This window comes from Larimichthys crocea, chromosome XVIII, assembly GCF_000972845.2.
Source record: "Larimichthys crocea isolate SSNF chromosome XVIII, L_crocea_2.0, whole genome shotgun sequence".
NCBI classification, from domain to species: Eukaryota; Metazoa; Chordata; class Actinopteri; family Sciaenidae; genus Larimichthys; species Larimichthys crocea.
Genome location: NC_040028.1, coordinates 17,232,850 through 17,255,273, shown reverse-complemented (window position 1 = coordinate 17,255,273; position 22,424 = coordinate 17,232,850). Strand labels below are relative to the sequence as shown.

The window sequence follows — 22,424 nt, the reverse complement described above, 5'->3', positions numbered from 1 at the left end:
CGGCACACACACACACACACTGTCATTTACTAATTTTATCCAACATCACTGCCTTGAAGTAATGCTTCATGTAATCAAGTGGGAGAGGAGGAGGTACTTATTCATCAGTGTGTGTCAGTGGGTCATGCTCTAAACAGGTCCCCAGCAGTGTGTGTGTGCAAATAAAGACTAATAGCTCAGTCGGGGGTGGGGGCAGATAAGTCTCCTAACACCGGCGAATTGCTCGTAGGCACTACAGACAGGCGTAACAATTAACAATGCAATTAAGATCTTTTTGGAACCTGGACCTGGACCTGGACCGACTGACCGGTGCTACATCATTCATACTGGACTACATCAAAGCACGGTGAGTTATAAAATGTAAAAAAAGGCTGGGAGTAATTACAGCACCGCATTCGAGATTGAAAATGTGATTTAGCCGTGCACATGGGTACTCCAGGTGGAGGGATTGCTGCATAAAGAGAGAGGAGAAGAGAGAGATGAATGATTGAGGGGGGGCCAATACGTCCACGGATCTCTCCCTTTTTTCGTCGTATAACCCCGCCTAAGTCAGTGTAACAGCCATTGCTCAGGTAACCTTGTGATTTAAAGACAAGCTTGAATCTGGACTATATATCACCGCCTCCCTCCTCTTCCACCCCTCTTTATCTCTACACTTGGCTAGTTGTTGTCCGTCTAAGCTGTGTGTCTCTCTCCTCATGCTCTCTTCCCACACACACACACACACAAACACACACACACACACACACCACACTCCCAGGCATCTCCCCTCCTCACCCCTGAGGCCCACACAATAAGAGCTAATGAAAAGGTACTTTACGCTGGCAGCTGTGCCTCGGGGGAGATATCTTTAAAATGTCACTGTTAATGGGGAGGAATTAGCGGAGGCAGGGTTGTTTCTGTATCTGTGTGCGGACGCGTCGCCGTGATGACAGTGTGATACCTGGATAAATGAGTAATGGCTTATTTGTCCTGCTGCGTGCGTGTGTGTGTGTGTGTGCGTCAGACCAGAGTGCGCATGTGCATGTTAGTTCACCACCCAGCACTATATAGTGGCAGTTCACGTGGTTGATTTTGTTCGACAGGCCTCGGCTCTCCGGACCCTGCCTTGATTACAATGCATCACTGCAGCTACAGCCATGACCCCACGTGACCCATAAATTATCCCCACTGCGCGGCGGCAGCTCGCAAAATCAGATGATGCCGATCTTCTTCGTCCTGATTGATTTAACTATAGCCATAACTTCAGCTTATCATTTATTCTCCCCTAGTCTCCTTCCTGTAAATCGAGCATCTCCGTGGTGCAATGCATCACGGCTCCAGCGAGCCCAGAGGCCCACGGTGAGAGGGATTGATGTTTTTTCCACGGATCAGTGCGTGAGAGGGTCTATTTATGGTTGCAGCAATGGTTTACATGCTTGATAGAAGGTGTTAGGTAGAACATCTCGCCGCTGTCTTATTCTCCAGCTGACGGGACCGTGGATACACTGGGTTGTTCTTAAACTCCGCTTTACACTGATGCACAGCAGACAGACCCGGTGCAGAATTTATCATTTTGACCTTTTTCCCGAACTTTACACTGTCTGTGGCAGATATTTACAGAGCCTCGTACAGAGGGGCATGCCTGATGGAGAGAAAAGGAGAGGGATAAGTGTCTAAGAAGGGAGAAAGGAGGATGGTTGTTTAGGAGGTAAGGAGGGTCACGAGTGTGTGCTGGTGAAGAGGCAAGCCTCCTTCATATCGAAGCAGCTTTTAGGGAGCAGCTAGTACGAGCTGCAAATAGGAGGATAACACAATTAACGGGTGACACAATCTTTACGTACGTTTAACATGATCCCAGGTTAAGTGAATTTACAGTGGCTCGTCTTAAAAAAAAAAAAAGAAGCAAGTTGTGTGAACAGTCGCTAATGGATGGCACTCCTCCTTTGATTGTCTCACTTAGCATGATTTTTAGATTGCCAGGAGAAAACACAATGTGCACTGTGATCGAAGTAGAGCAAGCCACCACATGGGGAGAGAGGACGGAGAGAGAGAGAGCTCACACGTGACTAGCAGACTGCAGAGTGTGTCTGCAAAGTCATCTGAGGTCGGCCAGTCTGTGTGTGGTGGTGACGCAGAGAAAGGGCTTAGGCCGCGTAGCACAGTGCCCCCACAGGCCCGGCTCACACACCGCACCACCTCGCATACAGATGAGTGAGCAATTGAACCTTGGGTTTATTTGCAAACGAGGAAGCCACACACAGAGTGTTAAGGGGAACTAAGAGTCGGGGTGGAATGGAAATGTAAATGCTAACAAGCTCACAATAATAATGCGAAACATGCAAAACATATTTATTTGACCACGTTCATCATTTTGTTAGTGAGTATTGTTTTCAGTCATTAGTCTTACAGATAGAAACATTTTGGCCTGATGACGTTGCTAGATGAAAGGTCATGGGGTCATCAAAGTCTCAAAAACAATCCGTCTACACCATGAACGGAACTAAAGTTAGTGGCAATCCATTCACCAACTGTGAACCTCATTTTGGCTCTAGAGGGGATCAGTCTTTGGGATCTCTCTAAATATCTGCTACTTCTGGAGTAAATGTTCGTTTTCAAGCAAAGTTGAGTAGAAATTGGTATTTTTTTGCGATTTAGTTTCAACGCAACATCACGTTGTAATATGGACAGCTGTACACCTTGTATTTGTTATTTTAATATTACTTTGGTCCAAAACGGCTGTAGTGCAAACACTAATATCCCCGTGGTAGTCGGCGCTAAGAAACTGAACTGGCATGAGCTAACAGCGGCTACAGTTGGCAGCAGTTCACTGGAAACATCAGGAGAGTTGATGCGACATCAGACGGAAGATACGATCCAGTTTCAACAATAGTGAAAAAGTTGATGGTGTGTGACTTCAGTGTAGCATCAAAAAAATATTTAGTTAATTAAAAAGTTACACAAGTGTTTCGTGTAACTATTTGCTTGATAAACGACTTTAGGCAGCTGGTGTGCTGGAAGAAAAAGTTAGAGTTCACAAAAGTCATTTGGGGTTCTCCTGGGGAACATGAATGCGTCCGTACAAAAAATTCCATGGTGATCCACTGAAGTTGATGAGTATTTCAGCTGGCCAAAGTGTTGGACTGCCAACAGACTGACAGACTGACAGCATACAGACAGGCGCCGCTGGCATGGCTGTAAATGATAACTAGCTGGTGTGGTACCAAACACGAAGAGATGGGCCCCACCTGAAACCCAGTCAGAACCAACTTGAAACCCATATGGGCAAACACAGGTGAGGCCACCATGGAAACTGCGGACAAACCCACTTGGGACCCTTATCTGCAACCCAAATTTAAACCTTATGGGCCCCACATGCTGCTGAGAATTAAATAAGAAGATAGGCACCACTCTCAAGGCTCGTGCATGAAACGTGAAGCTAAAGTCAGGGGGGCAATTAGCCTAGCTTAGCATAAAGACTGGAACCAGGGGGAAACAGCTAGCTCGACTCGCTCCAGCACCTCAAGAGCTCGCCAGTGAACATGATGCATCTTAAGTTGTTTAATCCATTCACAAACTGACAAGTTAAAATGACAAGTTGTGCGCACACAAGTGATTTCCCGTAGTCGCCGCTAGTTGCCTGGTAACCTCACGGTGATGACATAACTCCAGCAAGTCGCCGCGATCGACCATTGTTCAGCAAGAAATAGTTACATGGTAAAACCAAACTAGAAATAACGTGCTTTAGTAGTACAGGTGGTGCAGGTGAAAGAGTTTGACTCTTTCCTCCACCTTTATGCTAAGCTAATCGCAAGAGACATGAGAGTGACATCATTGTTGTTTATCCCGGTTACAGTAATATATTAAGTGATACCTTGTGCCCAGAGCTCATCACATCGGGATAAGCCAAAACATGTTTCTCTGTGAAGGACGTCTTCTTTTTTGAATGAGGTGCAGCCATGAAACAATGTCGGCAACAAGACCTATTTGAAAAAGTGCAATATCAAGGGCATGCTGTAATTACAATGTGTTTCAATTTAGTCTGTGGAGATTTAGCCGCTGCGGAGAACGAGCACCCGCCGTCCTTGAAAATTGCAGCCGCATTGTCGGAGTGAAGTCAAGAGGTTTGTAAAGGTGGGGTAAACTGTAGGAATTTGAGCCCATATAGGGGTCACGTTGGTAACCGCCATCCAACCTAAAGAGCAAATTCACTCAATTTAGAGAAAGCTCAGTCACTTTGTGAAGGTCAGTCAGACCGGTAGGCCTAATAAATGATTGCATGAGTTGTTTTGGGAGATCACTCCTGACTGAGCTGATGCCAGAGGACATGTAGACTCTGGTCGCCAGTAGAAACAGACAGGGTTGCGGTCCAGATGAAAGGTTACTGTTTTATCCTGTGGGGATGGAAAGGCCATCTTTCATTTCTCATTTAATAAGTGTGTGTGTGTGTGTTTCTGCACGCAAGTGTGGGCTCGTATGGGTATGTCAATGACCAAAAAAAAGGAAGGTTTAAAAGGAAGGAGTGAAGAAGATTCTCCTAATTCTGACCTCTGATAAACTGGATAAATAAGGCCAATCAATACAGAATTTGAATTAATTCACAAACTGAGAGGACGTACAAAAAGAATCTTTATCTTTCAGTTAAATAATAGGATAATTAAACATTTCACTGTGGAATAAAAGCTTACGCGCTACAAGCATGTCACTTTATAAGAACAAGGGTGCTTATAAATACCCAGGACACACACACACACACACACACACACTGTCATTTACTAATTTAATCCAACATCACTGCCTTGAAAGTAATGCTTCATGTAATACAAGTGGGAGAGGAAGGTACTTATTCATCAGTGTGTGTCAGTGGGTCATGCTCTAAACAGGTCCCGCAGCAGTGTGTGTGTGCAAATAAAGACTAATAGCTCAGTCGGGGGTGGGGGCAGATAAGTCTCCTAACACCGGCGAATTGCTTCGTAGGCACTACAGACAGGCGTAACAATTAACAATGCAATTAAGATCTTTTTAGGAACCTGGACCTGGACCTGGACCGACTGACCGGTGCTACCATTCATACTGGACCTACATCAAACGCACGGTGAGTTATAAAATGTAAAAAAGAGCTGGGAGTAATTACAGCACCGCATGCGAGATTGAAAATGTGATTTAGCCGTGCACAGTGGGTACTCCAGGTGGAGATTGCTGCATAAAGAGAGAGAGAGAGAGGGAAGATGAATGATTGAGAGGGAGGGCCGACATACGTCCACGGATCTATCCCTTTTTTCAGTCATGTAACCCCGCAGTAAGTCAGTGTAACAGCCATTGCTCAGGTAACCTTGTGATTTAAAGACAAGCGTTTGAATCTGGACTATATATCACCGCCTCCCCTCCTCTTCCATCCTTCTTTATCTCTACACTTAGTTGTTGTCCGTCTCAAGCTGTGTGTCTCTCTCCTCATGCTCTCTTTCCCACACACACACACACACACTCCCAGGCATCTCCCCTCCTCACCCCTGAGGCCCACACAATAAGAGCTTAATGAAAAGGTACTTTACGCTGGCAGCTGTGCACTGGGGGAGATATCTTTAAAATGTCACTGTTAATGGGAGGAATTAGCGGAGAGCAGGGTTGTTTCTGTATCTGTGTGCGGACGCGTACGCCGTGATGACAGTGTGATACCTGGATAAATGAGTAATGGCTTAGTTGTCCTGCTGCGTGCGTGTGTGTGTGTGCGTCAGACCAGAGTGCGCATGTGCATGTTAGTTCACCACCCAGCACTATATAGTGGCAGTTCACGTGGTTGATTTATGTTCGACAGGCCTCGGCTCTCCGGACCCTGCCTTGATTACAATGCATCACTGCAGCTACAGCCATGACCCCACCGTGACCCCATAAATTATCCCCACCGCGCGGCGGCAGCTCGCAAAATCAGATGATGCCGATCTTCTTCGTCCTGATTGATTTAACTATAGCCATAACTTCAGCTTATCATTTATTCTCCCCTAGTCTCCTTCCTGTAAATCGAGCATCTCCGTGGTGCAATGCATCACGGCTCCAGCGAGCCCAGAGGCCCACGGTGAGAGGGATTGATGTTTTTTCCACGGATCAGTGCTGAGAGGGTCTATTTAATGGTTGCAGCAATGGTTTACATGCTTGATAGAAAGGTGTTAGGTAGAACATCTCGCCGCTGTCTTATACTCTCAGCTGACGGGACCGTGGATACACTGGGTGTTTCTTAAACTCCGCTTTTACACTGATGCACAGCAGACAGACCCGGTGCAGAATTTATCACTTTTGACCTTTTTCCTGAACTTTACACTGTCTGTGGCAGATATTTACAGAGCCTCGTACAGAGGGGCATGCCTGATGGAGAGAAAGAGAGAGGGATAAGTGTCTAAGGGAGAAAGGAGGATGGTTGTTTAGGAGGTAAGGAGGTCACGAGTGTGTGCTGTAGAAGAGGCAAGCCTCCTTCATATCGAAGCAGCTTTTAGGGAGCAGCTAGCCGAGCTGCAAATAGGAGGATAACACAATTAACGGGTGACACAATCTTTACGTACGTTTAACATGGTCCCAGGTTAAGTGAATTTACAGTGGCTCGTCTTAAAAAAAAAAAAAAAAGCAAGTTGTGAACAGTCGCTAATGGATGGCACTCCTCCTTTGATTGTCTCACTTAGGCATAGATTTTCAGATTGCCAGGAGAAACACAGATGTGCACTGTGATCAGAAGTAGAGCAAGCCACCACATGGGGGAGAGAGGGAGAGAGAGAGAGAGTCACACGTGACTAGCAGACTGCAGAGTGTGTCTGCAAAGTCATCTGAGGTCGGCCAGTCTGTGTGATGAGATGGATGACGCAGAGTAAGGGCTTAGGCCGAGTACAGCACGGTGCCACACAGGCCCGGGCTCACACACAGGACGCACCACCTCGCATACTAGATGAGTGAGCAATTGAACCTTGGGTTTATTTGCAAACGAGGAAGCCACACACAGAGTGTTAAGTGAGGAACTAAGAGTCGGGGTGGAAATGTAAATGCTAACAAGCTCACAATAATAATGCGAACATGCAAACATATTTATTTGACCACGTTCATCATCTTTGTTTATTGAGTATTGTTTTCAGTCATTAGTCTTACAGATAGAAACATTTTGGCCTGATGACGTTGCTAGATGAAAGGTCATGGGGGTCATCAAAGTCTCAAATGAATCCTGTCTACACCATGAACGTGAACTAAAGTTGGTGGCAATCCATTCACCACAAATGTGAACCTAATTTTGGCTCTAGAGGGGATCAGTCTTTGGGATCTCTGCTCAATATTTGCCTACTTCATGGAGTAAATGTTCGTTTTCAAGCAACGTTGAGTAGAAATTGGTATTTTTTGCGATTTAGTTTCACAACGCAACATCACTGTCGTAAATATGGACAGCTGTACACGTGCATTTGTTATTATTATATTACTTATGGGTCCAAAACGGCTGTAGTGCAAACACTAATATCTCCCGTGGTAGTCGGAGCTAAGAAACTGAACTGGCATGAGCTAACAGCGGCTACAGTTGGCAGCAGTTCACTGGAAACATCAGGAGAGTTGATGCGGACATCAGACGGAAAGATACGATCCAGTTTCAACACAATAAGTGAAAAAGTTGATGGTGTGTGACTTCAGTGTAGCATCAAAAAATATTAGTTATTTTAAAGTTACACAATGGTGTTTCAGTGTAACTATTTGACTTGATATACGACTTTAGGCAGCTGGTGGTGCTGGAAGAAAAGTTAGGAGTTCACAAAAAGTCATTTGGGGTTATCCTCTGGGGAACATGAATGCGTCCGTACAAAAATTCCATGGTGATCCACTGAACAGTTGATGAGATATTTCATTCTAGGCCAAAGTGTTGGACCTGCCAACAGACTGACAGACTGACAGCATACAGACAGGCGCCGCTGGCATGGCTGTAAATGATAACTAAGCTGGTGTGGTACCAAACAAGAAGCAATACGGCTGCCAAAAAAGCAGCGGTAGCACATTTATTGTAAAATAAGTCACATTTGCTGATTCTGTATCTGATCCAAGCAATTTTCCAATGCACATCATTTTTACAATTACGCAGTAAGACAGTGATGACATGAGTCAGACAGGAGATATTTACATGGACCCGACACTCGTGTGATTAGCCCTGTGAGCTTGCACAGTAGCATGGACTGCTGTCGTTTTAGGCTCAGCTTACTAACACCCCAAAGCAGAAGAGAAGAGGAGGAGGAGGAGGAGGAGGAAGACGGAAGCAGAGATTAGGCTGGGGGATTGGAGCACAGCTACCCTGGCCTTTCTCCAGCCCCATCCCAAGCACAATCTGGGTAGCGTTGGTGAAAACACACCACTCTTACAGGATGAGAGGTGAGTGGATCTCGGCACTGGATGCTGCTCAAGTTCCATGTTCGCCAGGATTTGATTTCACTCCCAGTTCTTCAAAGGCTTCCGTACGCGTTTTTACCCCCACCTTCCCGTTGGATCCAGGGGCAGACATATCCCTTTCATCAGGAGGTGCTTTTCTCTGACAGCACAGATTAGCGAGAGGCAAATGCATTTAGAAACGCCGGGCTCTTTTTCCCTTGCTCACACACTGAGCCATTACCATGCTTTGCATTAATAAATGGTTCATCCAAAGTCTATCTGTATGTTGTCCCATTACGTCCAGCATATGAAATTTTTATGGAAGTGCACATCACACGAGGAATACTAACTATGCAAAGATAGAGGACGAGGAAATGAGGATGGATACACAGATGGGGAGGGAATAAGGCGGCGTAGGTCGAGCTCAGGTTGGTGTTGACAGCAGGGATGCTTGGTGACAAAAGAAAAAAAAACACTTTGGGCTGGGCCTCAGCTCTCTCTCAGTTGGAGTGCGGAGTGTCACTCTCAGCCGTGGGGTTCCTGTAAATCCTCCTTCTGCTGTTTACACGACGGCTATAGCTGATGTTGCAGGGGCCTGCTCCTTCCATCTGGAGGGAACAGGGTCATGGTTTTGGTGCTGATCAAGGCACTCCTTGAATCTCCTCAGAAATGTGTACCTTGCTGGTTCGACTGGCCTTTTCTTTAAAGTTACTTTGTGTCGAATTTTTTTAATTCCTGACAATAGTGCCCTCTGTTCAGTCTGCCGTGCCATCGGCTTTGCTTTAATCTAACATCAGCACGGTGACATGCTCAGAATGGCAATGCCAACATGCAGATATGATGTTTACACCACGTTCATCATCTTAGCATGCTGACATTGAGCATGAAGTGAAGCCAACACAGAACTGCAGTTCCTCAATCGTCCACTTGAGGCTGGCTCCAGAAGTGAGTCAGTCTCCATAAGTCCCCATGTTCAAATGTCCAACTTTACAGCCTGGTACAAAAAACAGTGTCAGTCTCTCTTACAGGTATGCATAATTAATGGATGGCTGGTTTGATTGACAGGTAGGTGCCATCACAGGTGGCTTGTTTGAGCAACCAGGCTTCATTCAGTCCGCCTCAGCTCCACCCACACTCCACGTCTTTGCCCTATTTTTAGACTGACTGACAAGATGGCTACGAGCCACCACACTCTGAGCTTCACAGCGGCTCTTCAGAAACCTGTGGGTGATGTCACGGAGACTACGTCCATGTTTTTTATAGTCTATCTCTGGCCGACATGCTGTGAGTATGCCAAAATTAAGATAATACTTGTGCACCAAAATCAAACATTATAAATAAACAACCGAATAAAGCCTCTGCATCAATTGTTCATATCCATTATGAGCAGAAAGAGTCATATTCAGCCGCATATTTAAGATAATTTCACATTTCAAATCTTGTGCAAAAAAGCATCTCACGTCTTCGCACTAGAGTCACAAGAGTTAAACACACCGTGTGATTATTATTTCACCAGCCTCCTTCTGGTCCTTTCCCAGAGAGAGCAATCATTCTTCACGTAAGAGATTGTGTAGTGACTGTGAAAGAATCAGGATACACTCTCGGGCCATCAGTGATGTAACACCAGGGTAAGAGAGGATGAAGACAAACACATCCGCTCTCTCTCTCTCACACACACACACACACACACAGTATATCTAATCATGTTATGCACATATTCAGTGTTTCATATGAGAAGCGTTATAATAGTGAAATCACTGGAAGATGTTTTTAACAAGGATGTTTTAAATATAATTGTTTGTACTGTATTTATCATGAGATGAGAGTTAAAATATAAATAGGTTACTAGTTAAACGATGCTAATTGTTTCAGTCTCCTTTACTGTATTCTGTATATTTCCTTTGCTTCCTTCCCTTTGAAGCTGCAGGCTGGGTGATCGCAGAGATCCAGCACTGCACTGTGGGAATATAGGCCAGGATTTCAGGATCATGGATATGGGAATAGGCAGTGTCCTTGGGAAAGTGAGCTGTGTTGATAAGCCTGCTGAGTGATTCCTGGAATGGAAATGGGGTAAGTCAATCGATAAGAAGAGTAAAACCCTGAGGCGGAGGAGAGGTGGTGCCGGCTGGGGAGTTTGAACAGTAGCACGGTAGCTGCATCATCTGCCTAATCCCCCTCGACTCCGGTGACCAAGTAAACAGACTAAACAATGTACAACTGTTTCAGCACACAGCCCACACATACACACAGGACCATGGGAAATCATGTATACCTTACATCACTGCTGATGTAAGGCAGCCATTGGTTTCCATTCATTTCTGTATCTATAGGAGGACGTTTGTTGTTTTAATGAAGCTCTAGTGAAGATTTCTGACTTTCCGCCATCCTGCCATTCACCCCTCTTACGCCTGCTCACACGGATTTCCCTGCTGTCATTATCCGAGGCTATTATTCGCCCCTCCACCTCCCCGCCTCCACCGAGTCTTCAGCAGAATCATCAGCTTCATCATTTCATCCGCCATCAGCCCCAGCAGAGTCATCAGCCACCACCAGCGTTTGGACTATACGGGGTTGGAGGATTTATCTTGCTGCTGGTTGCTCAGGGCAGTCTCTCTGTAGACTCTAAGTGCCAAACACTTCTGTCAAGACTTGATAATCACAACACATCTGTTAAATCATCTTTACTTCATTCACTTGCCTCTCCTGTCATAACATATTTAAAAGAAAAGACTTAATGTTATGACTGTATTAAATAAGAAAGACTACTTATCCTTTGCAGAGACAACCCACAAACTTCTCAGCCACAGAAAGGCCGGCTGGTGGGTTTGGACCCAGAACCTTCTTGCTGGGAAGCACTGTGGTGGTAACCACTGTGCCAGAGTGCTGCTATTAAAAAAAAAATGGATTCTTATACCATAAGAGGATAAGTGGAAATCAATGGCTGCCCGGAAAGTAACACAAATACTAAAAACTTGTCAGCAGTAGATATATTATAAGCAGATTATGTCTAGTTTGTGAGATAAGGTTGAAAGACAGTCAATAGTTCTGCTACTCCTTAAAGTCAGGAATGAACTTTCACCTTCAAATAATAATTATATTAATACAAAACAGCTGAATAACCACAAACACAGGCATGCACACACACACACGTCTTTGCAGGTGTATACACCAAACTTGTTCTTGGGCAGGATAGTGCACAAACCATATATCACACATCCATTGAGGACAGTAAGCCGCGGCTGAGGGTGTTGCCTTCCCCGACCAATGAGAAAGGCTGAGCATGTCTCCTTCTGCTCCCTGACGTCAGACGGATGAAATCACAGGAGGAGCCTGGAAAACAGAGGAGGACGGGGTGCGAGAGCTCCAGTGAGAGTCTCATCAGAAGAGTCGCTGAGAGAGAGAGAGATGGTGGTGGTAGGAAGGAGGAACAAAAGGGGGAAAAAAATGTAATATAGAAGAGGAGAGGAAGATAATGAATGCATCTGAAAGCCAGCTGCAAAGACACGGAAAGAGATTCACTTAAAGAGGTCAATTTGAAAGCTGACACAGTGTGTAGGAAGTGCGAAGCTCGTGGATTTGACAGAAGTTTCAGCACAGTTGGATGATGTCACCTGTCTCCTTTCTTTCACCCAGTTCTCCTCTTCCTCCTCCTCCTCCTCTTCCTCTGATTGTCGCGGCGTCCGGTCTACCAGCCACGTCTCTCCTCCTCCTCCTCCTCCTCCTCCTCCTCCTCCCCCCTGTCTCCCTCCATCAGGAGTGCTGACGGGTGGGCGAAGCACATTGCAATGATGAGCTAGTGAACATCGGGGGGGCAAAAAGGTCTCGACGAAGAACTTAAACTGCTCATGAAAGAGCTGTCGGCGTTGGTTTAAGCCTCGAGAGGAACAGCGAAAGATGCGGTTACTTTTTAAAGTTGGAGATGAATCAAAATCAGACTTCAACTTAGAATACTAAAAAGACAACGAAGCCTCCAGTTGGTTATTTTCATATTTGCGTGTGAAACATTTTTAAATAGACTTTTTTATAAATAGACGGTTGAGCTTAATCTGAATGACACGAATGTACTCGGGAGTGTCTTTGACAAACCGGACAGGACAATGATGTAAAAATAGGTTTTGATAAGGAATGACGCACATATTGTGTGTTTTTGATTTCCATCAACTGTGTAAATTACATTTGATTTAGCAACTGTATCAGCACAGTTAGATAACACAATGAACTCTACACATGTATGCACACACACACACATGTTCCCCTGCATGGATAGTGGATGAGTCATGTCTGCCAGCCCTTACTGTTACTGTGATGGGCCAGTGATCTGCATTCACCTCACAGACATAGTCTCCCTCTCTCTCTCACTCTCTCTGTCTCACTCTTGCCCTTACACTACTTCTGTCTCCTTTACACACACATACACACACACATACACACTAACACACAGGTAGAAAAGTGTCGGGATGGTGTGAAACTGACAACTCTCTGCTGTGCCAGACACATGCTCCGTATGTTGTTGATTGGCCACCTCTCAGGTGCTGACATAAGTCAGGCGGGCGTTCAGCTCAAACCAATCAGATTTAAAGACGTGGAAAAGGTATAATGGGCCTTTTGCAATAGAGGGGACTGTGGACAAACACACACACACACACACACACACACACACAGTTAGGGTCAAAGACAGTTAAAGGCAGACTAGACAATCCCAGCTGAAGTAGGACATCTACCCCCGTGAGGCACGATCACAGCATCCTGCAGTGACATAATATGTGAGAGCAATGAGTGACGAGCGATGAGCATTCAAGCACCCCGAGCAATGACACAACAGATGTTTGCCATAACACCACGCGTCGTTTCAAACCCAGTTAATGCTCCTACCACAAATTCATGCCGTCACGACGACAGGGGTGAAACACAGAACAAAAGAGGGGGGGTGGGAAAAACATCAAGCAAACGGGAGTCTCCTTGTGCGAGGCACCCCCCCCCCCCTCCTGACATTCAGTGATAAATCAGCAAATTATCTTACTGACAAGACTTATTCCCTCCACTTCACAGAAACAGGCGCTGCATTAGTGCTTTTTTTTTTTTTTTAAACAACTGTGGAGTGCACTCGTCAGAAGTTACAGTGCCATCATTAACACGAGAGGAAACAAACACCTCTCTGTTGAAGGAGGTTTTACAAAAGGTAAACCTCGGTGACAGCTTCCACAAACAGTGACCCATCCGCAGCTCGGTAACATTTTCATTTAATGCTCTATTCATTCGTCCTATTCATTTTTCGTTTGGTTCCACTAAAACTAATTGGATTGGTGTTAGATGAGGACTTCCTTTTTTTTCCTCCCCCCCTCCACAACAAATTGTAGAAGAAGCTGCCTTGAGCACAAATTAATCAGGTAATCATCTCTTGTCTTATCCCCAATATACAGCCCATTAACATCAAGCAACACTCTCTTTGGTAGCACTCCAAGCCATGCACGCTGACAATGATTAGTAGCTTTAAAGATGAGGATAAATACTGTAATTTACTTTCAGCAGCCTTAGAGCAACTACCACCTCTCTCTCTCCCTCTCTCTCCTTCTATTTGTGTCACACACATATTGCATACAGGCATATGGGCCATACTGTAAGTCATATGTTTGTTTTAAACCCCCCAGCTGACCAAACACAACACAGCTGATAAGATGGGACCCACTTGCAGGTACATGATAACTGGTAAATCCACAAGAGCGAGCACAGACCCTTTTTGCTTGTTCAGCTGCTTTTCCACTTTGTTCAGAGGCTCGAGCCTGCCTAGTTTTCACTTGTGTTCCAAAGCTTTTCATTTCCTGCATCTTAATTTCAGCCCTTTGGCTCCTGTGTGTGTGTGAGAAAGCTCTATAATTTGAGGATTTACTGCCTGCATTTGGGTATATGAAATGGGCCCGGATCAATGAATCCTAATGACTATATGGAAACTGTGTGTGTGTGTGTGTGTGTGTGTGTGTGTGTGTGTGTGTGGGTGTGTGTGTGTGTAATGACTTAACTGCATTGTTGTTCTTGTGAATGGAAGATCGAGGCTATCCTGCACCAAAAGCAAGATGTCGCCAAAAGTGTGCGTTTGTGGTAAGGTGACATTTGGCGACTCATTGAGAGAAAAGTGGATCCACCTTCCAACACCTTTATGTGTGCATGCCCCCCTCCACCCCCACCCCACGTCCTCTCTCCCCCCTCCCTGTGTGTGTGTATGTGTGTGTGTGTGTGTGTGTGTGTGCACATAGGTAATAAGCTGCTCCGCCACTGCGCAACGATGGAGCTATCGCAACGATGGAGATGACGCAAACAGATCCAGCTCTCCGAAAAAGTGTTTCAAGACGAACATGGCGGCAACTTAACCGCGGTCCAAGATGACAATGGCCAACGGGAGAAATGATTCAAGGCTTTCCGCCCAGGTACGGGACAGAGAAACCAGCCTGCGTGCATCGAAAGGGCTCGTTGCTCTCCTTTAAGTGAATCTGCAAAGCGAACGGCGGCAGACGCGCAGCATCAGCACCGAGAGGCTCGCAACAGCTGGTCTCCCTGCGCCCCCCTGACGAGAGAACAAACCCGGGGAAAGGGACGGTAAGGAGAGGGGGGCATGCGGTCAAAGAGGACGCCGTTTCCCCCCGGAGAGCCATGGAGAACCGGGATGCGGCAGCGCGAAGCTTAATCTGTGCGGGCGCGCTAATTGGATCGGAATAGCACCGAGTGTTGTGGGCGCGATAGAGGAGCGCCCTGGACCGGCGGAGGCACGGCACCCCACCGTTACAGAGGAGAACCAACCGGAGTCCATCTCCCCCTAAGTCAATGAGTATTGTGGCAGAGCAGCCCCCGCGGTGGAGTCGGCCAGGGCAGCACTTTTCTAAAATATGACCAGGGGTGCTTGGATGCGTCGGCAGCATGATGAAGGCTTAAAATTCTGGTTTGCACCCCGAGAGAACGAGAAGCCATTTACCGAGTCGGAGCGGGCCCAGAGATGGCGACTGTCGCTGGCCTCTCTGCTGTTCATCACCGTCCTGCTCTCTGATCACTTGTGGTTCTGCGCCGAGGCGAAACTGACGCGAACCCGAGACAAGCGGTCGGACGAGGGGCTTGCAATTACGGACATGGGCGAGTACCCAAACTCCCTCCACCGACACCATACCCCAACATCACCTGACCCCTACGGTCTCGCCAGAGAGCAAGATGTTATTTTTCTAGGGAATTCTACCAAACCTCTGTGGCGAATGGACACCTGTCACCCCGACAGCCTGTCCAAAGACTGCTTTACTTTCACGGACGCGGAGACCGTGTGCCTGGGCCTCTCCGATGGAGGGGAAAAGGGGACACAGTTGGCGTACGTGAATCTGAGCGATTTATACCTTTCTTTTTGTAATTCCTACTCACTTTTGGATTTGTTTTACGGGTTTACGAGTCCGGACGATTTGAATTGCACCCTGGATATGGCCATGGGGGTGGATCTGCCGGGATGCACAAAGTGTGTCCGGGCTTATCAGAGTCTTGACCAGCAGGCGGAGAAGAACTACCGGGAGTTTGAGCTGCTGGTTCAGAAATACGAGACGGATGCATACTCGGTCAGGACGTGCATGGAGGAATGCAAGGTAGGACTTTAAAACGAGGCCGGGTCGTGTGTGCGCACACACACACATATGCACATACACACACACACACATATGCACGCACACACACACACATACAGACGCGCGCACGCGCAAGTGCATTTAAGGGGGTGGGTTCTCAGTCGTCATGGCAACCGTTGGGCATATCTGTCAGCATATTGGTATTTATCTTTTGCAGAGTTCAGGCTATCAGTGGCTTCACTGCATCACTTGGGTTTTGCACAAACATGAGCATCATGGAGATGCTCCTGCAGCTCCTGCAGGTCTCTGCAGATCTTTGTGGTATGGACTACTTTGTGACCTGTGACTGTGTGTGAAGTGACATTTAACATTTTAGGACATAAAAAAGGGCCGAGCTTGCACTTGCAGCTTCTCTCTCCCTCTGTGAGATGAAAGAGTGTGCAGTGCTGTAGAGTGGTGCTCATTTCAATATCGTTAATAGCGCGCGAGTGATTTCTGCACATAATCCAGGATTTGTATTGTCCCCAGTTTGCTTGTTTGTTCCAATAACAGTCTGACAGTCAGACAGAATTGCACGCCTCGGTCTACATTACCTACACACACACAGACACACATAAACATACAGATAAACACTCTTTGTCCTGTGTTACTTTAAGGCCCAAGGAGCGTTGAAAACTCACCTGTAAACAGAAACACGGTGAGCAAACATTGGTTAAATGACACTCCAATCTGTTTCATTTGTTGTGCGCTGGACTGTTGCAGAGGCTCCGTCTTTGCCTTCAGCTGTGTGTCCCCCCCTCCCCTGTGCTCGCCGTCTCTCTGTCCGTGGTGCTGAGAGAAGGCCCTGCTGAAAAGGCCTTTCAGGAGGATGGAGGGCATGCTTGTATCTGTTAGCTGTGTGAAATGATGTCCATTGTTTTGAATTAGTCTGCCAGTGACCAACATGTTCCATGTCTCCCACCTCTACCCATACCTGATTAGGCAAACAGGAACTCATGAACCTGCCTGATAGACGGAAAATGTGCAGCGTGGGGGTCTTTAATTAACAGGACTGAGAATGTGAAGCATGGAATATGGTTCATGGAGATTTGTGCAGAGATATATGATGTTAGTATCTACAGCACAGCTTTATTTGTGCTCGGCAGATGAAATTTAAAAAGTTTGATGCACAGATTTTCTTGTCCTGTTATCAAATGTGTCCAAAGCTCTGAGTGGTTGCATCATCACCAAGATAGCGCCACAACACGGGTCAAGGAATAAAAGAAGCAGGAAGTCTCCCCCCTCGTAACGATCCCGCAGCCCAAACTCATTTCTACAAGATGGATGTTGCACAAGGGCAGATGGTCACGGCGCCAGGCTGCGAGTGCTCATAATCCACGTATGTGTGTGGAAGGATAGTTGGTGGGAAGATATACCGAGGATAAACCTTCACAATGGAATCATGTGCTGCGTATATGTGTGCTCATTGTGACTCATACCTTATTGTTATGCCGCTTTGTCGGAGATGGATGTGCATGCATATATATATATGTGCCTGAATCTGTTTCCTATAACATCTCGTGGCCGCTTCCTTCTCATGCCGTCTAATCAGTTGTGTGCATTTGCACTCCTACTCTTTGCTAATGTAATCAGACTCAGGCAGGGCTACAGCAGCCTTTTAGCCCCTTTAGCCCAATCTGAATTGCTAATCTGCTCCAGCGTTCGTATGACCTTTGTAAAAGCACAGCACCCCAGGCCTGCATCACAAACCGCTGCTCCTTGAAGAACCACTCTGCCGGACAATAAAAAGACATTAGACAGCTTGAAACAACAATTATTTGCTATTCACTCTTATCGGCCTTATTTCTCTCATCTCAGACCTCTCCGCTCGCCTCGGTTCACATTTTGTGAACGGTCGCTCAAGGCTCTCTATTTCAAACGGGTTGAGACTGTAACACCACGTGGTGTTCGTGCACGCTGTGTGTGTGTGTGTGTGTGTGTGGCGACGTCGTATAAGTTCGGAGGATCGGCGAACAGAAGCAGTGAGGCAGCGGTGAAGACGTGAGGTGAGAGTAAGGGTTAAATTTAAAGCAGGTGATAGAAGATAATAACTTTGAATTTGAAGATGGAGAACTGTCACTGGGAGGCAACAATATCAACACATAAACAGCCCACACATATCAGGAGACATTACAAGCCTGCAGCATCCACTACTACAGTTTCACAGGGGCGGTTGTGGTAGAGGCGGTAGAGTGGGTTGTCCACTGATCAGATGATTGATGGTTCAATTCCCGGCTCCTCCGGTCTATGTCCTTGGGCAAAATACTCAACCTCAAATTGGTCCAGAAGGCCATCGGAGTGAGAATGTATGAATTATCTTAGGTAGCTCCTAAAACTGATGAGCAGTTTATGGTATGAATGCGTGTTACATGAGATGCATAGTGTAAAAGCGCTTTTAGTAGATTAGAATGGAGCTATGTAACTACAGTACAGAAGCACACCATCATTCTGTCTTGTTTACTGACAGATATGCTGATGTCAGTTAACTGAGCAAAACAAGCAAGACACTTAAATATTTGAATGTTTAGTTGGTGCAAAGTTATTGTGAAGGCTTGCTAAATATTCTTCAGCGCTGAAATGGTTGAAACGTTTGAAAAGCGCCCTGGATCAGCCTGATATAATGCAAATTCTTACATGGATGGATATTGATTTTTGAAGCAGTCAGGGTTGCCCTTGGCGAGTTGTATGTTTAGCACAGTGTGGTGATGCAGAATCTGCTTCACCATTCAAACCCTCCATCCTCTGCGATATGCAGTAAATGCATAAGAGAGACTTTGTATTATCATACTGTACACACTGTAAGTCACAGGCAAAACAACAAGAGTGTGAGCTCTCATTTAGGGATTGTGTTTTCATTTTCCTAGACCGTACACGACACTTTTTCACTGGGTTTGTGTTACATGAGTACCTGAGACTACAGTAGGCTGTGTAAAGGACAAAGCTACTGGCTGGCAGTGGCGAAATGAATGCAGACAGGGTACAAAGATATACAGTCAACTGTGGCTACTTAATTATAAATGAAGGTATTTTAAATTTTTTGGCGTTATGAGAAGCTATAAGCAAAATAGTTAGTAGTATTAAAGCCCAGCTAACATTAGATTCACAATTTATGTCGTCAACACATTTAAATAATAAACAAAGATAATAATAAAGATAGTATATGAATCAGAAATGCATGAAAATCGCAGGTGTAAATAACAAAACCAACGATGGCTGAATTCCATTTAGCTGCTTCGGTGTCAGGGTCCTGGAGTTGGTGCATGCTGGCTCACTGCCACGCTGCCATGGTTTACTGGGATGTTTGAAGAAAACAGAAGTCTATGCTAATGTTGGTAACACCTGTGCTTTTCCTTTTTATGATAAGTCAAAATGTCTGCGGTGAAAAAGATTGTTGGGAGCGGCGTTTAGCCAACGCTGCGCCTCGGAAAACTAATTTTGGGAGAATGAAGCTGACTAACCGTGTTTACAGTAACTTAAGGCTCTTAATATATGAGGTTTTTCATTTGAGATGGAAGAGTGGTGGCACACTAAAGGAAGTTCACATTATTGTGAGCAAATGAGGCTTTCCCGCTGTAACCCTCGGCTGTGCTGACAGCACAGTTTGGCTTCAAATTGAACTTTTGGTGCTGCGTGTGTCGTACAGTACACCGCATGCCAAAGAAATGGACGTCAGATCAAAAAATAATGGAAGAGGGATGCTTTATTTTCTTTCCTTCTTGTGTTCTTTACACCTTTTGATCTCTCTGCATGTAGCTGTTTATATCGCGCACACACACACACGTACACACAAACATGCACACAAGGAGCCCCATGTGCAATGTTTCTTGCAGGTCCAGACCTGACTGTCCCTTCCGGTGTAATTTAATTTGCACTCCCATAATTCTCTGCTTCTCTGGTGGCTGTGTCTCCAGGGCTGTATCTCAACATGTTGATCTCCTCTCTCCCTCTATCTGTCATTGTCTCTCGCTTACTTTCACATCCTCTCTCTCTCTCTCTCTCTCTCTCTCTTTGTCTTTCTCCCATCTGTGTCGGAGCTCCGAGGAACCGACATTACACGTACACATGTCCCGCGTTCGTCCCTACATCACCTCTCCTCCACCCTCCTCTCCCTCGTCCTTATAGACTAACCCACCAGGGGCTTTTTGGTTTTGCTCTTCCTTTCTGGGAAGACTGTATGTGGCTGTTGAGCTCTCTATTCCTGACGGAGTGATAGATACTGATCTAGGTTAAGGCCTTTTTTTTTTCTTCCTTTCAATTACAGGCCTGTCCACACACAAATCCCACTGTGTGCTCCTTTACCCAGCCTCTCCGTCCCCTCTGCTTATTCAATCTTTCTCCTCATCACTCTCTTTCTACAATTTCTACGAGACCATTCAGTCGTGCCCCTAATTAATTGAGCTGTTTAGCTTTATGTTTTAACTCCGCAGCGAGGATGGGATGATTGGGCTTTCTATCAAATTAAGCAGAGTTACAAAACATCACTGTTCAGCGTTACGTCACCACCAGAGATCTAGAGAAGGACAGGATGGAAATACAGCAAACAGAGTCTGCAGGCATGAGGTCCATGAGGTTAAAGGTAAATTAGGAACATATATTTAGATATGTTTACCATGGTAAGCAGCTTCATTTGGTCTGTTTGCATGCTGATGTTTGGCACTAAACACAAAGTATTGCTGAGGCTGATGGGAATAATTCAAAGTCCTGGACACAATTGCACCCGACTCTTCATCTTTAAATATATCCAGATATAGTTTAGGGCATCAGTAAATGTTTTTAGCTAAAGAATGTGAAGAGTAACATCGTTACTACTGTTACATCACAAAGAAATAAAAAAAATCATAATAATCCGTCTTTCAAAGTCTTTCAAAGGCCACGTAGTGAGCCGCCTGTTAAATGCTAATGGGAAAAGTGGTCATCTAAATGTGTTGGAACAATTTCTTCATTCATTTCAACGCAGTGTAACGTAACACAGAAGTTTCGTACTTCAAAACAGCAGTAAATGACTTCTGACTTTCACGTCCGGTCACGTGATGGATGATGTTTAATGTTACTTAAATGAACTAATTAAATGAATTAATCATCGGAAATATAAATGAAGCATTGCTCTCGGGGCAGCATCCCTCACAGTTCCCCTTCCCTGGACCTGAAAACCTGTCGCCGTGACCTGTAAACAAGCACCAACCCCAATCCCTCAGTACTCCAAAGTCCCAGACCGCTAACTAGTTAATGGCAGCTGGTACAGTTAGCAGCCGTGTGTAAGTCACTCCTGCCTCACCTTGTTGAAACAACTCCCTGATACTTTAGTGTCAGTGGCATGACGCAGACTGAGAGGAGAGTTTTTATTTTCAGCGACTATGTGAATCACGAGTGACTGGTTGAGTAAAACTCTTGCATCGACTAAAGGTTACTGTAAGAATATCACAAATAGCTGAGACTGAAACTTTATTCTTCTCAAATAATAATAATAATAATAATGATACATTTTATTTCATAGGCGCCTTTCTGTCACCCAAGGACACCGTACAATAAATGAGAGATGATAATAATGATATCACACACATCAACACAAAATGTCCATTTTTCTGAGGCCTTTAGGGCCCCTTGCTCATGTCGGCCTACACTTTTAGATTGTGCGATACAACTGAAAGCTCCAGAACAGCTACTAAAGAACCCCGTGGTAAGATCCAGCTCGATATTACACTCCCAAACTGTCAACCTGCTTGTGGAGCTAGATGCCAATGTCAATCGGATAACTGCATTTCGTTGCAATCTTCCCAATATTTCCAAAGCTAACTGATCGGCAAACTGACTTTCTCTCTAGCACGGTTAAAGCAAATAGAGCTATATGTACACATCACGCAGGACCTGGATGCTTTAGCTCCAGCTGACAAAGAAGATAAAACATACACAGTGTCTGTATGTATTATTCAGTAAGTTTGGGACAACTCAGAGGTAGTAACACCACGAGGGAACACGCTGTCTCAGCATAACACGCAGTCATTTTTTCTTGACTACAAAAGGATGTTATGCTTAACTACACATTTGTCTAAGCTGACAGCCTTTTTATGTGGATTAAACCAAACAGCGCATAATGTACAGATTGCTCTGCGATCAACACCGGCTGCAAGTCTCTCTCTCAAACTCAATTAGGTCTCTGTAGCTTCTCTATGCAGCTCAAATAGATCCAGAGAAACTCCCCGTCATATGAGCTTCCAGTGTTTGTTTCTCCCCGGGCAGGAGATAAGGGAATGCGTCTGTTGGAGAAGAACACAGCAGCACTCCCATGGAAACGCCTCCTCGTCGTCCTCGATTCCCCGTCTACGCGGCACAATGAGACCGTACGGCTTCCTCCTTCACTGCCTTGGGCCTCGGCTCCAATCAACACATCCACACCCATTTCTTTCTCTCTATATAATTTTCCTCCCTCTTCCCTTCAGG

At 45.6% G+C, this 22,424-nt stretch overlaps 1 protein-coding gene across 1 annotated transcript in view; it reads left to right on the top strand.

Annotated features, from left to right (window-relative positions):
- The first annotated feature begins 14,600 nt into the window (after positions 1-14,600).
- The window catches only part of nalf1b (NALCN channel auxiliary factor 1b), a 75,108-nt gene continuing 67,284 nt past the window's right edge, over positions 14,601-22,424 (top strand). The window contains exon 1 of the mRNA XM_010750216.3: positions 14,601-15,968. Within this exon, the coding sequence (XP_010748518.1) occupies positions 15,237-15,968 (732 nt within the window). The 5' untranslated portion in view covers positions 14,601-15,236. The remainder of the gene's footprint in view (positions 15,969-22,424) is intronic.